The sequence below is a fragment of the Gymnogyps californianus genome, chromosome 3 (assembly GCF_018139145.2).
Source record: "Gymnogyps californianus isolate 813 chromosome 3, ASM1813914v2, whole genome shotgun sequence".
Lineage (NCBI taxonomy): Eukaryota > Metazoa > Chordata > Aves > Accipitriformes > Cathartidae > Gymnogyps > Gymnogyps californianus.
The window spans coordinates 102,186,736-102,204,201 of NC_059473.1; the positions used below are offsets into that span (position 1 = coordinate 102,186,736).

The 17,466-nt window shown below is 34.0% G+C and overlaps 2 protein-coding genes across 5 annotated transcripts in view; one reads left to right on the forward strand and one right to left on the reverse strand.

The window, feature by feature from the left end:
- ANGPT2 (angiopoietin 2) overlaps positions 1-10,169 on the forward strand; it is a 43,965-nt gene extending 33,796 nt beyond the window's left edge. For all 4 annotated transcript variants that reach the window (XM_050893466.1, XM_050893465.1, XM_050893468.1 and 1 more), the window contains 4 exons: positions 3,504-3,605; positions 4,117-4,283; positions 7,311-7,441; positions 8,843-10,169. In XM_050893466.1, coding sequence (XP_050749423.1) covers positions 3,504-3,605; positions 4,117-4,283; positions 7,311-7,441; positions 8,843-9,003 — 561 coding nt within the window. In that variant the 3' untranslated portion in view covers positions 9,004-10,169. The remainder of the gene's footprint in view (positions 1-3,503; positions 3,606-4,116; positions 4,284-7,310; positions 7,442-8,842) is intronic.
- The window catches only part of MCPH1 (microcephalin 1), a 132,392-nt gene that overhangs the window by 69,252 nt on the left and 45,674 nt on the right, over positions 1-17,466 (reverse strand). The window contains exon 12 of the mRNA XM_050893464.1: positions 13,437-13,514. Coding sequence (XP_050749421.1) covers positions 13,437-13,514 — 78 coding nt within the window. The remainder of the gene's footprint in view (positions 1-13,436; positions 13,515-17,466) is intronic.

Here is a 17,466-nt window from a genome sequence, read left to right on the forward strand (position 1 = left end):
AAAAGAATTTTCACTTTTTAGCTAGTTCAAGGGAGCAAGTGTGCAACCACGAAGTACAGCAGTTAGAAACCATACACTGAAATCTCAAACAGCAATAATCTTCTCATCTTTTAGAACAGTTACTATGACACTAGAACCAGTGTCCCGTGATGTAACCAGTACATTCCCTTTGCCTGTGCCACACTTTCCACCCAAGAAAGAAAAGGATTTCCCTTTCCAAGGCCATAAAACTGGCGTCTTTTAGAAGCACTTACAGATGACTGACGTGAAATTTTTTCGTGTGGAAAAAGTATACTCCCAAATTTACATAAACTTTATAAAATCGTTAGTGGTAAGAAAAATCTACATGAGATTTTTATGGACTTCTCTTCTTCAATTTCTTATTATGTGTTTCAGTTCCTACTAAATTGCTTCTCCTTTTGGGAACAAATTTGCAGTACCCCAGCACTTATCCCAAAGTGTCTATATTGTCTATAAAAGCTAGCTGTCTTACCATTCACAGACAAAATGGATACTGGCTGTAACAGGAATATTTTATGTAAGATGTTCACAGTCATTCACGGTTTGAGAATATTTTAATCTCATTAGAACTAAATAAAGTGCTATTTTAAGGCATTTTTATCTTCAAAGTCATAATCCCAGCTGAATTGAAATTTAGATGATAGGCATCAAGGAAATTGCACGTAACATTCAAAAACATCAATTAACATCTACAATAGCAATATCAGACTGGACCAGTGGCCCATGTAAATTAATACCTGGCCTCCCTCTGTAAGTAGTTTAAACCTACATGTTTCAGAGAAGAGTGAAACAGTTCTAGTCTCAATCTGGCTGCTTATACCGTCCTTTCAGTGGGGTGAAGCTCCAGAGTCAACAACTTTCTCTACAACCAATGATATTTGACAACTGTTAAATCAGCTTTTTAACTTGTAGCGATGCTTAATAGAAGTATCTGCATCTGCTTTAGCCCATCCCTAGTATCCCTCTTCATAGCCTCCCGTGGAAATTAATTTTCACATACGCATTACACATCACATGAGTTAGCTTTCTAAAACAGATTGATCATCTTTTACAATACCTTATCTTCAGCCTTTTCTTTTCAAGGCAATTTTTATTTTTACAAATTTTAATTTATATATTATTACCAAATCTTTACCAATCATTAAATACAGAGGTTAGTAAAAACAAACAAAAAACAGGCTTTGAGGTGCAAGGAATTGCGTACATCAGTACGAATTAAAGTTGCTGCTTTCAATTAAATTCCATTCATATGACATACTTTAACAAGTAATCCCTAATCCAACTCTTTTCCTTATTTCTTTTATCTTTCCTAAAAATCTCCAGTTGAATGTCTCACGATTCTCTGACATTGAACAAAGAGTCTAGATACAACCTTAACAGCTACAACCTTAACAGCCTATTGAAAGCCTATTGAAACACTAATATGTTTAATATTTGCAGCTCTAAGGGCTTTCTTTCCCTTCAAAAGTCTGATGCCTTTGAACAGTATATATGCCACTGCTTGCACTGTAAATACTCTGATTTATATAAATACGTGTGTGTATAACATACGTACAATACACATACACAGAAATACATGCAGACACTAAAAGAGCCAACTATACTGAAAACTTAGGAGCACGCTTTACTTCCTAAGATGACACACAAAACACTGCCACAGGATAGAAGGAAACCCTGGCTTCTCTGAAGTCATACTTTTTCAATGAATTTCCAGGATGTCTAACAGTTCAAAGAACTCAAATCTGCTAACTGCTAACACTGATAAGACAGTCTCCCATAGAAGAGGATGAAAAAAGACATACAGCTTCAGTGTCATTCAGTCATGATTTGGGACATTTATAGGCACATTGTGACAAGCAGCAGTAATAAGTTAGGTAAGAAGGAAGACCACAGAGATTTTTTTAAACAAAGAAGGAAATATCCAAGTTCATAATGAAACGCTCAGGTCTAGGTGTTGGGGTTTTTTTTAATTAATCTGTACAGATGAAATATCCTATCAAAGTGTAAGAAGCCAAATCTTGGCTCCACTACTGTAAATGGGAAGATGCAACTTCACTTAATTGGTGAAATATCTAGAATACAGATTAGAAGTTAATGTAGTTTAATACTCAAACTATAACTTAAAAATTTTCAAAGATGTGAAATAATTCTGAAGATGACTCAGAACTTCAGTATCTTGGCAGAAAGTGGTAAAAAAAATTTAAAATTCCAAATGAGAGAGCCTAGAACATTAACTGTGAACTCTCCAAACAGGAATACTTGTACAAGAAATTTAAGATTTTTCTTGAAGTTAGTATTGGTACTAACATGCAATTTAAATAGATGCTGATTTCAGTTTGACTTTCATTATACTGTTTTACATCAGCTTAGCTCCACTGACTTCACACATCTACTTTTAAGTTCTGCTAGTTTCAGAAAAGCAGAATCAGATGCAATAATTTAAAATCCTTTCTCAAGAAAAATGGTCCTAAATATTCACATATTCACAAGATTTTCTTGTTAATTTATCCCCTATTTCTCACAAACATAACTCCAAAATTCCCTCTAAATTTTCAAAAGATTTTTTTCCATCAGCACCTCCCCAGTATATTAGCACCTTCAGTAATACCTTTTATCTGTAACAGTGCAGTGAATGTACACCAGAATTCTATTTAACTCAGTCACTTTCTATTTTAACCTAGAAGGAGATTGACTGAATAAGTCACCTATAAACTTGAATTTTACTGCACCAGGGATGCATTTATTGGATATTCTAAAACTGAGATCAGTGAACTGCCTGTTACGTGTCAATCCTGTCAAATGTTTAGCAATAACTTGGTAAAATCAAAGGTGATTTATGAATATTTGGAAACATCTTATAGTTGTTACTTTTTTGTTCTAGAACATAAGATATTCATTGCAGTGTGTATAATAATATGGCTTCAAGATTTAACTTTCAGATAATAACTGTTCAACAGTTAGATTTAACTTTGGGGTCAGACCATCTGCAAAGGCATTGAACAATGACAGTGGAAATAAAAACATATTTCAGTTTGCTCCCTGCCTGAATTTAACAGTATGTATACTCTGACAAGCCATGGGAAATTTGAACGGATCTCTCACAAAAAAGATGGAGAAGTGAAAACATCTTTTAGGAGAAATATTTCGTCAGGAAACTCACAAAAATATCAGTGCAAGAGGGAAGTATAGAATCAGAAGCTACATTCATTTTTTTCTTCCTTTAACACCAGCTATCAGCTATTTTTAAGGTGTCATTTGTATCCTGTTAAGCGTGATATATACTGAGGTATCACATTTATTCGTGGACAACCACAACTGATTTGTCTGAAAGCTATGAAAACCAGCATTTTTAGGTTAATACACATTTTGCATTTGTACACTTTAAAACTTGCCACTATATAGAATTATGCAAAGTACATGCTTTGTATTTTTGGTTTCCCATGACTGCATGCACTTAAACTGTTACATGCTTTTGCTGGTAGGCCTACTGTGACATGGAAACTGGTGGAGGAGGTTGGACAGTTATTCAGAGACGTGAAGATGGCAGTGTGGACTTTCACCGGACATGGAAAGAGTACAAGATGGTAAACAATGTTTTGTGAAGCCTTAATATTAGTTATTATTATCTGAAATCTAATAAAGTTACATTAATAGCATCCTTAGAATGTAAGCAGGTTTTAAAAGTTGTCTTTGTCCTTAGATGTTCATTTAGAAAATGTCAGAGTAGTATAAGTTGTTTGCCTAAACAGACTTGCAAATGTGATGTTTGTTTTAAAAGAGAAACCTCAGTTTTCTTTAATCAACTGTTCCATGATATGTCCACATTTTTTGTTATTTATATTTGTGTTTCTAGTGGCAACAGTAGAAACTGCTTCAAATCTACTGAGTAATATTGATTCACTATTTCAGATTCCTGAGTTTGTCTTTGCTGAAATTAACTTTTTGAAATATTACAGATCTATAACCCTCACAGACACAGTATAATTCTTAGCTGACAGACTGAAAACTATTAAACTTAAAAACTGATAAAGTGATCACGTCAAACTCAAATAAAAAACAAAACAAAGCTATTTAAATATACAACTTGAATTACAGGGATTTGGTGATCCTGCTGGGGAGTACTGGCTGGGAAATGAGTTTGTTTCTCAACTGACTAATCAGAAGCGTTACGTTCTTAAAATACACCTGAAAGACTGGGAAGGAAATGAGGCATATTCATTGTATGACCACTTCTCTCTAGCAAGTGAAGAACTAAAATACAGGTAAGCAGAAAAATCAGATCTGAATAAAAAAAGATCTGATAATAATCATTCTAGACTGTATAGATGCATGACCTTATTTCATACAAATTATGATGATTTTTGAGCTCACTCAGAAAATAATGTTTGCTCCATTTTTCACCTATTGCCTGGAAACAACCAATTTTTTTCCAATGGAGAGAACGTATATTTTACTAGTGCGTGCTGGGTGAGTGTAACACACAAGATGTACAAAGATGAAGAGATGGTATAGTATAAGATAGGATACATGTGCCAATATAGCGGATGGCAGTGCACAGTCTTCAGGGCAATAGGAACCTCTCTGCAGTTGCTATCAAATCCTGATTTCCCGCAATAAATACATTTCTGGAAGGTGGATGACTAAGATAATACAGCAAGGAGATTTTCCAGTTAAGTCAGTGGCTAGTAGGAGCTGTTCTGTTGTCGTGAAGAGCACACTGAGGTAATGCTACCCTCTCCTTCCATGACCCACTGGCTTGGGTTCTTCAAAGAACTCTCCTACCTGTGAAAATGAAGCTAATAGCAAATGTCCAGTCTCACCCCCCAACAAACTCGTCAATTTAAACACCAGATTTTAATGGACCTATTACTTATGGTCCCATCATTCTGTAAAATGTAAAGCTTCATAATTTCTTCTTACATATTTGGTTAAAATAGGAAATAATATACATTTTAAATAAATACTTTATATATAAATAAATATTGTCATAGTATTATACATTTTAAATAGCATCATAGCATTATACATTTTGAAATTGCATCAGCCACAGCTGAAATATATGGGCAGTTCATACTTCATTCTCCAGGCTCTCTGTAAATGCAGTAGATACTGTTTGATTGGTTATAGAAGAAACTAGAGTATCTACAGTATAACAGATGCTTTCCTACTACATGGTCCATGAAATGTTTCTTTATAAGAATCTTACAGATTCATGGAGCTTTAGGTGACTGGACAGAAAAATTGTCTAAATTTAGATGAATTTCTCCAAGATTTCTAGCAACTATTTGTTGTAAACAAAGTCAATCTGACACCCGAGAGAACTGATGCTGTTATTTCAACTCAAGTCTTATAGGCAAAGCAATCCAAAACTATCAGCATCTCCCCCCCAAAATGTTAGATCTTAATGCCTTAGTAGTATACAGTTGTCTCAACTCCAAAGCAAATATTTTTTCATCTGGAAACAGTCAGAATCTACAGCAGAGATTTTTTTGAAGTAACACTTTAAAATACTTATAAAGGCAACCTTTGTAAAATGGGTCGTTACCCTTGTCCATTTACATTATTAAAATATAATTACTGAAAACTAAGATAGTTGTCTTTAAATAGATACTTTAATATGCAACGAAACATGGAATGCATCATAAAATGCAGTGGTTTAAAGAATATATTTAATATTATGAAAAAAGAAAAAAACCTAAGAAAGTATTCAATTAAGAGCATCTTCCAATTACATTTAAAACATTAATACATTCTGAATGCTGGAAAGATTATGAGTTGGGCCATAAAACTGAAATTTCATAGATTCATAGAAAAATTGAGATCAGAATGGACTTGGTTTGAGTCAGACTTCCTGATCTCAAAGCTATGAGGTCAGACCAGATTGCTCAGGACTTTATCCAGTTGGGTCTTGATAACCTGCAAAGGTGGAGACTGCACAACCTGTTCCACTGCTTGTCTGTCCTCATGGTGAAAAAGGTTTTCCTGATATCCAGTCAGAACCTCTCATTTCAGTTTACATCCACTGCCTCTCATCTTCTATTATACTAAGCCATACTTTTAAAAATTTAATAATAATAAATGAATAATACTCTGCTTACATTAGACTTCAAATGATATTTGAAAATCTAGCCTAGGCTCATACATTATACTTGGAACCTTTAATACCATTTATGTTAGAAATTAGCTTACAGAATTTTGAACTCACCTTAAGAAAAAACAGAATATTTAAGTTTTTGAAAGAGATTTTGGAGAAAATCTGTAAGGAGCTGATCTTTTGAAACCTAAATGAATAAAAATTCATTCATTCTTAATATTTTCAAATAGGGAATATAAAATGGGTTAAAATAATCTGTTAAACTACCAAAGACAACTTCTATCATAAGCAGAGAATTACATGCAAGATGAAGACTGATCTGGGGATAAGTTAATTCTCCTCACAGTCAGATCTCCTCCTTAAACAAACAGAATACCTCTGAGAAGGATGAACTATTTGATACAGAAACGCAATCACCTAAGAGATACTGTGGGAGCAGAGGGTTCAAGTCCTTCCAATTCAAGGTAACACAGTAATAGCTGTGTAATAGCTTCCCCAGTTCGGTGCCCTCTGTCTCTCCCCACTGAGACTGCATCCGCACCTGCGTAAGCAGATCCAAACAGTAGCAGCCTCACTGAAAACTTACCTTGCCAGGGAATTGAAGCAAACTTAAATACCTGCAATGATTTAACACTAATAAATCTATGAAGGATGTGAAAAGGAAGAGTAATTAGGAAAGTGGAAAGGGAAATATTGAGAAACTCCTAAAGTATCAGTTACTAGTTGGTAATTACCAGTCCAGGTAATGCTGTTATCTCTCATAGACGCAAATTTGTAATGCTACATTGCCACGTCGTGCTAACAGCAAAATAGGAATCAAAAAAGTTTTGGTTTAAACTTTTGAACTTGATTAAAAAAATAATTGCACACAATGTACTTAAGGTATTAAGAAATGCATGATCTATATGAAAAATTCCAGGAGTTATTATCTACTTGCTCTCATTTTCTTCTAATATGACATGTTCAAAACAGTCATCTCTACAAATGTGGAGGCTGTTCATTAGAATATTGTGCTGACCATTTCTGCTCATATGAAAACATTATGCTGCAAAACAGCTTACAACAGTACATTGGCCAGAAGAGAACTCAACTATTTGAACAGGATATTCATTGCAAACTATTCCATCATTATTTTGCAGATCAACTACCATTAACTTCCACGTAATAATTGTTTTTCCATTCCTCACTTCTACAGGATCTACCTTAAAGGACTTACTGGGACAGCAGGCAAAATAAGTAGTATAAGCCAACCAGGAAATGATTTTAGCACAAAGGATGCAGACAATGACAAATGTATTTGCAAATGTTCACAAATGCTAACAGGAGGTAGGAATGGTTTTTTGTTTCTCAGTCTTCCTATTTTTATTGGCACTGAAATTGTCTACGAGATAAATAGTGATAATTTTGACTTAGTAAATTTTGACTATTGAAGAAGTCCAAAACTCACAGATAGAAACGCTAGTATGGTGACTCCAAATGAAATATTTTATCATTTGACAAAGGTTAGTTAAACAAGAGAATTTAAAACTAGAGGGAAAAAAGTCTCTAAAGTTGGGGTACAAGAAAGTCTGTAATCGTGGAACTAATCAGAGACACAGCAGATTCTTCTTCCAAGGAATGAGGTAACATTCAGAGATCAAAACACTTAACGCCCCCCCAAAAACCTCTTTTAGAGATTCAGTTTGTCAGTGAAATGCTCCTGATTCTTTAGGCCCAAACCCTTTCCCTAACTATCCAGAGGAGAAGAAAACCCCCAAAAGCTGCTGTATACTATACATGCCACAGAAGGGTGCAAGTATTTAATTCCGTATTTCAATATAATTATGAAATGGCAAGGATACACCACATATATGAGATATCTACGTTTTTCTAATGATTGTTCACTAGTTATTGGAGTTTTAGGTGGTATTTTTATCTTGAACCACACAAGCCATTCTATAATTTCTCAATCTAGAATTCCACATTCTGAAATGTAAACAACTGCTTTGTAAATTTGACTTCTCTTCCTGTTATCTCTCAAGCAATGGTTTGTTTCCCTATAGCACAAGTTGCAAGACAAAAGACAGCTTCAGTTTATCCAAAAGGATAATTGGATTACTGCCCTGCAAAACAGAACACACACATTATCGCCATCATAACAGAAGTATAAAAATGTTATCTTATTAATAAAAATAAATTTTCCTTATGACCCACTAACAGGTCAGGGCCATAAGGATACAAAATAAGTTTGGGCTGCTTTTTTCTCCTTTTCCTTCTTACCAAGTATCAGCACAGAGGTTTTGAACTGATCTGCACAGAGAACTGAAACAGATAACTGAATTAATCCTCTAAAAAGAATTAAGAAAGGAGTTCAAATCTGTGAAGAACAGGAATTTACCAAAGAGCAGATAAAAACCAAAGATGACTCAATATCATTATAGTTCGAGTTCTGCCCTCAGACTGTCAACAACGTTTGATATCGATAATAAATTAAGCTTGATTGAACACCTTCCCTTCTCAATTTTAACACAACAATGTATTATTACATAAGCTTCAAGAATACGTAGTTAGTACATAAATACATTTCTTTTCTGAGTTTGAGGCACGTACTTTCTACTGATACTTCCAAATCATGAGAATGAAAAACTGGGTTTAGATTTCTTTCTCATTTCAGGACAACAAAGTGTCGTCATATACTATTTTGAAAATTACCTCTGCTGATGTCTGTCTTTGTTTTCTGTCTTGCAGGATGGTGGTTTGATGCATGTGGTCCTTCTAACCTCAATGGAATGTATTATCCATTACGACAGAACAACAACAAGTTCAATGGTATCAAGTGGTACTACTGGAAAGGCTCGGGATACTCTCTCAAAGCTACGACTATGATGATTCGACCAGCAGATTTCTAAATGCTTTTGCATTATGTGAATTATGTATTGTATAGTCTTCAAAGACTTCATTTGCCGAGCATATAAACATACATCTGCAACTTGTCTCCTTTTCAAGCCCAGAAAACATGCGCTAATGTTCCGAAGGGATCAGTTCATTACAATTCCTGAATTGCAATAGCCTTGATCAGCTAAAGCTCTTATTATTCAACCAGACACAAAGTCTAAAGCATCAACGTGATATAACAGTGATTTGGCCAAATGACTGAGTAAAAAGAACATCCAAGAAACTGTCAGACAACTTAAGGACTCTGTTTTACTGATCATTTATGTTATGTATGTGTTAGTAAATAACTGGAACTGTGAAAAATACCTAAAATAGTTTTAGAAATATGATTTTGCCTCATCACTGAACTTTAAACACTACTCTAATATAAAACACTTAACTAGATCTAGAACTATTTATCTCTCTGTGTCATGTTTGCCTTTATGTACATAAAAAAATAGTCCTGTAATTAGCTCAATACTGTAGTTAAAGAATACATTCTTTCCCCCCATAGTCTCCTACACAACTTCATACACTTATTCAGGGATTTTTTCCAATAGTCTGTATTACTTTATTTAACAGAGGACAAATAGCATTTAAGTACTTTGCATTTATTCTTGGGAAATACCGTGTACAAAAATCACCATTTCTTTCAGTTTGTACTTATTACAGTCACTATCTTTAAGTTACAAAAATCCCTGCAAATTACAATATAGTATGTATTTCTTTATATTTTTATGAAGATTGCACTTTTTTTTCTTTCCTTGTCATTTACCTGTAAAATAACTGATCAGTATTTTATAAACTGAGACAACGGCATTAACACCAGATGTCCGTTTGTCTATGACAATCAGTTATCACCTGGTGCTGTAGTACATCTATATGTTTTGTAAAAATAACCTAACTGAAAAACATATGCATGTTCTTTGATACAATTAAATTTATGCTCATGACTTAAGATACAAATTACTACATTTTAAAAACAGAAAAAAAAAATCTGAACGTTATCTAAGGTCATACTGTTGGGTTTTTTCCAGTAAGGGTAGGACTTCTCCCTAGGAATTCTCTGTAGGTAGGCCCTCAATGTATGCCACAATGTGAATAAATTACTCTACTGGGTGTTTTTTGCTTTTTTTAAAAATTTTATTACTATATGCTTTAAAACTGTGTACTGTACACTGCAGCTCAGATTGAGAAGATATTTCTTCATAAACCACACAAAATGATTTTGTGGAGATTTTTCCCCAAATTAACTTTAGGTTTTAATTCTCATACTTAGTCTTTGCCTTAAAGTAATATTTTTGTAAAATTTTAATTTCAGAAGACGACTGAATTAGTTAAAAGGCAAGAACATATCTCATACCAAAACAATACAAAAACCCCAGACACAACATTTCTGGAGGCTTACCTAATGGAAAGGTATTGTATCTTTAAAACAGTAAATGATTTTGAGAAAGATGGAAGAGAACTCTTCATTCTATACTGACAATCATTAAAGCTGCTGTCAGAGTACCCCACCACTAACACCATCACCATTCTTCTTCACTGAAAATGTGTGTCAGCATTACTAACGGGTAGCAGAGACAAGAAATACTTCTAATATTACTTCATGATCTGATTTTAAATAAACCTAACAAATGTAGGAGTCATCATCTGAAGAGTTGCATAAAATAATCTCAATGTATTTAAGATTACTGTTTAATATTATACTGTTTCTCCTAGCAAACTTGTAAGGATATACATATCCCAAACTAAAAAAAAATACTTCACAAAATTGCTTTCATGAATTTCTAAGAAATGTCTTAAAGAGCAAGTCTAGCAGACGGCCACCAAGCTAGTAAAGGAGCTAGACATACCAAGAAGCACATGACATACCAAGAGAGGCCGAGAGGGCTGGCCTTTTTCAGCCTGGAGAAGAGAAGGGGAAGAGGAGACCTTACTGCTCGCTACAACTGCCTGATCAAGGACACAGAGAAGACAGAGCCAGACCCTTACTGGAGGTGCACCGCAATGGGACAAGAGACAGGGACAAGAGGCAGCAAACACAAGTTGGAATTGGGGAAACTGGATTTTCTTTTTAATTTATTCATTTATTACCATGAGGGTGGACTGGACAAGTCCCTTGGAGCAGAGTGTTGAACTAGACAACCTTCAGAGGTTCCTTCTAATCTAAAATATTTTATGATTCTATGAAATTTAATAGAAATGCTGAGTCTAGATTACTGTATTTCCTGCTTCACTGCATTTAATCAGACAACTAAAGAAAATACTCCCAATATTTGAGATAGTTTGCAGAAAAGCTTCTTAAAAACCATGATGGAATCTGGCACAGCATGAATGCTCAACCTGGCAAAGGAAAATAGTGCTAACTTCTGGTTGACATTAACCTTCATTATTTTAGTAAGAAAACACTGTATGACAAGAATAATTAAATATTGCATGGCTAGTTTCGATTTGCTGGAAAAAAGTCTGTATAAAGCTTAAGGCTTTTTGATGACTATTCTGGGAAAGTGATCGAAGATATTGATGTAGACATTGAACGGATCAATTGTTTAATGAGAATTTTTCATTTTTTGGAAAAATGGAGTAATTTATCAACATGAATGTAAAATTTTAGAGTGAATATGTTTTTAAATGACATTTTGTCTAAATGAGATTGCATAGCTTAAACTGCAAACACCAAAGTGAAGTGAGAGGAGGACATTTCAGAAGGAATGCAATAATAGGAAAAAGAAGGCTGCAACAACTGCCTTGGACTTGGTACAAACAATTAAAACATAACGGCAAGATAACCCCTTCTTTTAGTTCCTTCCTGTAATCAAATAAACAGTATATAAAACTAGAATGCACTTCCATTTTCTCTAAATATTTCTTAGGAAGCAGAAAAGAAATAACAAGAAAAGAAAGGAAATTTAAACACCATTCATGCTCAAATAATAATTGTATCTTTAAAAATAAGATATCTGTTACAGTAAGAAACCAGAATGAGTCAAGAAGGGAATGATTGGAAAGGTGATGGAAATATCACCTTGGACACTGACTTTGTTCCTCTGCAAGAGGAGGACATTGCAAACAGAAGCGATTCAGGTTCTCAGCACAACCATAACCTCCCTCAATTTTATCTTCTCACCATCTCTCAAGCCCTCCTTACTTCTGCTTTAGCAATAAAAACTGTAAACAGAATATAAAAAACAACCCCAGCATGAATCACTTCCAAAGAATGCTATGTACGTTGTTACTGATAGGATACTGGGTTATTAAACAAGGTAATCTTAGAGGAAACAGAAAACTCAAAACAGCTTAATCTGAAGTACTATGTCCTTTTTTCATACAAGTACAGAAAAGGGGGAAAAAACATGCTTCTTATTTATTTTTCACATTAAGTTTTACCATTCTTAATGTATTTGCTATATAAAAAAATCTACTTTCTCCTTTTAGAAAAAATACTACATTATAATGGATAATTAATTTCTTTGGGCCTATTTCAAAGTAACTATTACTGTTTCCCTACACTTTAAGAACATACAACTTATAATAATGAAATAAAGTCTTCATCTCGAACATGTAAATTTACATAAATTATAGATGTAGAATGTGAAAAATAAATTCTTAACAGTTAATAAATTTATAGTAAAAATAAAGTTCAAACCCCATTACATGTTCTTTCTTCAAAGCCTGTGTGAAACTTTGAGAAACAAGTAGCAGATGATAATATATTTAACTAGCTGCTACAATACAAGAGAAATTGTGAAACCTTTTTTGGCAAAACTATTAGAGTGATTGACTAGTAACCTCCTAGAATTCTACTTGTTTTAAAACCAAAATAAAATTACTGTTTAATCAATTACAACACATGGAGTGCAGATACATTTGGGTCTGCACAGACACACCGTGCCGCCACATACACGCTTTTGCACTAGTTCACAATTCAGTACTTGAGAATGATCATTAAAGGCAGGAAAAATGCTTAATTTTACCTACCTAGTAGTTTTAGAAGCCTACAGTAATTTTCCATTGTCAAAGTAATTTCTGGACTGAAAATATTGAGTCCATGACCTGAATAATCTTTCCGTTAGGCAATAACATGCCTCTCCAGTTTATATACAAGCACAGACAGAAGAAAAATATGCCACAAATAAATTAAAGGACATTTATACTTAAATAAGAAGTTAGTTTATTCAGACATTAATTGGTGAATCAATTTTTTGCATTTTTCATGCATACCAAAGTTTTTGCACACACTTCAAAAAGTAGTGGACGAAGGAGAAAATAACTCCTTACAGTATTTGCTTTAAAAAAAATATTTTTTTCTAGTAGGCCTTCTTGTTCACAAAACCTATTTAGAGGGCCAATCCGTTTCCAGATAAACAAAAGAAAGTTCGCAAGCTTAAAGGGCCATTAAACTTACAGGAGCTGCAGGGAAGCTGGATGAAAGCTCATATGGTTCCTCTGAGATCCAATGGCCCAGTTCCAAAGACCACAGAACCTAAAATAAATTAAGCAGTAAGTAGAACTCTTATAATTTCTAAAAGAGCCGACTCTGAATGTGTTATTAGAAGTAACAGTGCAGTTGCAATAGCTGGTTTGCTATTTCATTTACCCAAACCAAATGACTCGCTGAAAAATCAAGCAATCAGAAAGATACAAATTTTACAACTGAAACAAATCATTAAAGTACGAAAGTAATTTCTATGCATAGCTACATTAAACTTTAAAACCTTGTGAGGATATTAGAAAAGTCAACTTTTTGCATCACAAAACATAAAATTAGAGTAAAGATTTGAAAAGGGAAGTCATACTGTATCAGTTCTGTTCTCTTGGTTCAGTTAATCATTGAACTTCATGAGGATCCTGTTGGCCCATTTCTCCAGCCTGTCAAGGTCCCTCTGAATGGGAACACCCATCTGGCGTATCAAACACTCCTCACAGTTTTGTAACATCTGCAAACTTGCTGAGGGTGCACTCTTCCCCATCATCCAGATCATAAATGAAGATGTTAAACAACATTGGACCAGTATCAACCCCTGCTACTGAGTGGGATTATGCAACTATTGTATATAATCCACATTACATATATAAATCAGCCTGCAAAGAAGAAAAGCTCAATTTCATACTCTTCAGTATCCTCCTCTGTCAATGTCACTTTCTAGAGCACAAAAAAAGGTTGCTAACAGTGCAGAGTATTGACGGTCTGGAAAATACATGATCATTTGTGCTCAACTGAGCTCTGAAACACTAGACGAATATGATCCTTGTAGACTAGCAATCCTAACACTTTGGACTACTTTCAGACTTCTGTTCCCATCAGGGCCATCACAAAATGTTTAACAGAAAAAAACCCCTACTTGAAATGGTTATATTTTCAATTTCTGAAATACACTATTTTTAATTTTTTTTTTTTGGTAAAACTTTCCCAAAACTGCTCCATCCAGCATATTTCCTGGGTTGATTTTTTAAACCATTCGTCAAAACAATTTATCATTGTAAGTTGCAGCTGGTAGACTATAATACTAAAAGCCTCACAAAGAGTGTTCAGAGACTATCCCTCAAGTGGTAAAAGTGTCATCTTTATGGGAAAATAGAAAAAGACTGAAGTTCCTACCATGGCTCTGCCCTTGAGTCATATAAAGGGCATTTTCCTACTAATTTCTAGATAGTCTAAATTCTGAAGCACACTCTGATGGAAGAGGAGCTTATTTTCTTCATTGGCTTCATCAATGTGAGCTGAGCCATAAAGCTTCTCATATAGGTAAAAGACTGGTAAGTTCTTTGCCAAGTTTGTCCACTGTCACACAATTCAACAACTTTCCCCTTTTACAGATATTTGAGCTTCGCAACATCCTTCCTGTAGTTGCCATTTGCACGCCTTAAACATGCGTCAAAAAAAGCACTGTTATCCACTAGCGAGAGACAGCACAATTCATACGTGCAACCTTAAAAACCACAGCAACCCCCCAATACCCTGCTGTTCCTACAGCAACAGGTAGTATTAAGTGATCAAGAAGTGTACATATACCCCCCAAAATGGGATATATGGAATTTATTAGAAAGTAAATCCCTGTGTTTAGGATAATTCTACCTCTGACAGTCACATTTTCCCTAAATAGTTCTCTAGCCATTTCAAATAGATCATGTCTGTTTCTTACTGTTAGCACAGCCATGCACCATTAAACTGTTGTCATTATTCACCTTAGAACAAGCTGAATTTCATCAGTGTGTGAAATTATTCCCATGCTTGTTTCACAATTAACTGAAATATTCTGTATTTTTTTTATTCTTTTGGAAGATGCCATACAAATCCATATATTATTAGTTTTAATTTAAATTTTAAAACTTTACCTCATAAAATTTGGGAAGCAGTGCTATGAGATGTTCCCCTTAGACAAAAATTGGCATAACAGATATCAAGCATGATAAAGTTATCCTTTACAATGTTACAGCTCACTAACTAGACAAGATTCTAAGCTGAACAGACTGATTATAAACTAGCAATGTAAATCTTATAAAATGGCCTAATTGCATGTAGGAAAGTAACTTCCTGTAAAGGGCTCTTTTGCCCCAAATCTGTTGCTACAAGAAGCAAATTGCAAACTGAATTTAGAAAGTAATTTTGTTATCAAAACTGATTTCTATAGTCTTTAGTCCAAAGTACCTTATGCTTGATGACTTTCAGGGGAACCAGCAACCTCTAATATCAACTGCTACAACAGCTGGTGCTTTGTGTGATGTGGCAAGTGGTGTTTTACTTGGGAGAGGTGGGGAGGGGTCAAATTTTGCAGCCTATTGGAAGTGAACAGTGATTTTTTTGTTGATAATTAAAAGCAGCACATCTTCAAACTTATTGTTGAACTTTATTACAAAAATCCAAAGAATATTATGTTTACTTTTAGAAAATGCACAACCAAATATTTGAAAATGCAACAGCTGTACAAAAAGAGAAAATAATTTCTATAGTCATTATATCATACTAAACCTAAAAATAGGAGTTAAGCACATGAATAAATCAATGACCTTTAAAAATATTCAAAACCTAATAATGCCTTGCTGTGTTTAGCCAAGAAAAGTATAGCAACTTCTTAAAAACATGCAGTTAAGACTGCAACTTAGGATTTTAAATTATTAATTTTAAGGCGGTACCTGTGTATATTTTTTAAAATTACTTTTTACAATTTACAATAAAAATATTGAAATCTGTTAGCTTTATACTTATAGCTGTATATATTTATTGCAAATAAAAGAAACTTGTTAATCCAAGCCACTTGTCTTTTAATCACAGTATAAAATCAGCTTTAACTGAACAAAGAAAATTGTAACTTCTAATACAATTCTTAGAAACATGCTGCATGAAAATAATTTCTTCGTAAATAATCTTGAGCAGGAACAGATGTACCATGCTGTGTAATGTGTACATCATGTCCTTATAGTACCAAAATTATGTTTGTACCAAGAGTAACTGGCAAACAAACCAAATAGATTAAAACATAAACCCAAAAGATTAGTTGTGATTAAGTAATCCCATTTCATTTTCCAGGCCAATTTTACAGTAACAACCTCTATCAATCCTTGTAGTATTTACAGAATTTTGTTTAGAAGTGAATTTTGTTTATCTTAACAAAAGATGGATTAATGCTTGTCTATCATGGTTCTGGAATTGAGTACAAAGGCATCATATCTACTTTCCTAGATAAAAAGAAAATTAGACACAGAGTTCATGAACAGGTCCTGCAGTAAATAATTAGGTCATCACTCACTAAAACATTCAGTTTTCATGAACACAAAGGCAAGAGCTCTCCATTTTAAGTCACTGAAAGTTTGCTTCTGACTTTGGCAGAGAAATTTTCAACCAGTATATTTTCATAGCAACACTAAAAAAATGCTTCAAATTCATGTAGGACAAAAACAAGTTATGATTTGCAATATTATTCTTGAGTAAACTACTTTTTCTTGTGAAGTCAGTAATATCTTCGTATTCAACAGTTCCTTAGAATGTGGAAAAGGACTAAGAAAAGCTGAAATACTTCAGAATATAGAAGTGTTTATATTGAGAAGAAAGCTATCTAGAAGTTTTCAAATGTGCAGTTACAAAAGATTTCACTTAAAATGTAATGATAATGCAGTACAGTATGGATCAAACATGAATGCTGGATATAGGGGTATCAGAAGTTAGGAAAATACAGCTGATAACATTGAGATAGTAAGAATATATCAGATTCTAGTAGAATGCAGTCTTGCTCATCATGGAGGACCCAAGAAAGGAGGAAATAGGGAGGGAAGAGGAGAGTGGGAAAAGCATAGTTTTTCTGTGGACTTCTTACAACCTTAAAGAATGTTTTCCTTTGGCTTTGAACTCTAGAATCAAATTGATCAATCTTCTATTACTTTGTCCTCAAGTATGGACTATTTTATCTAATTCAGTAGCAGGCAACCTGTATGGCAAG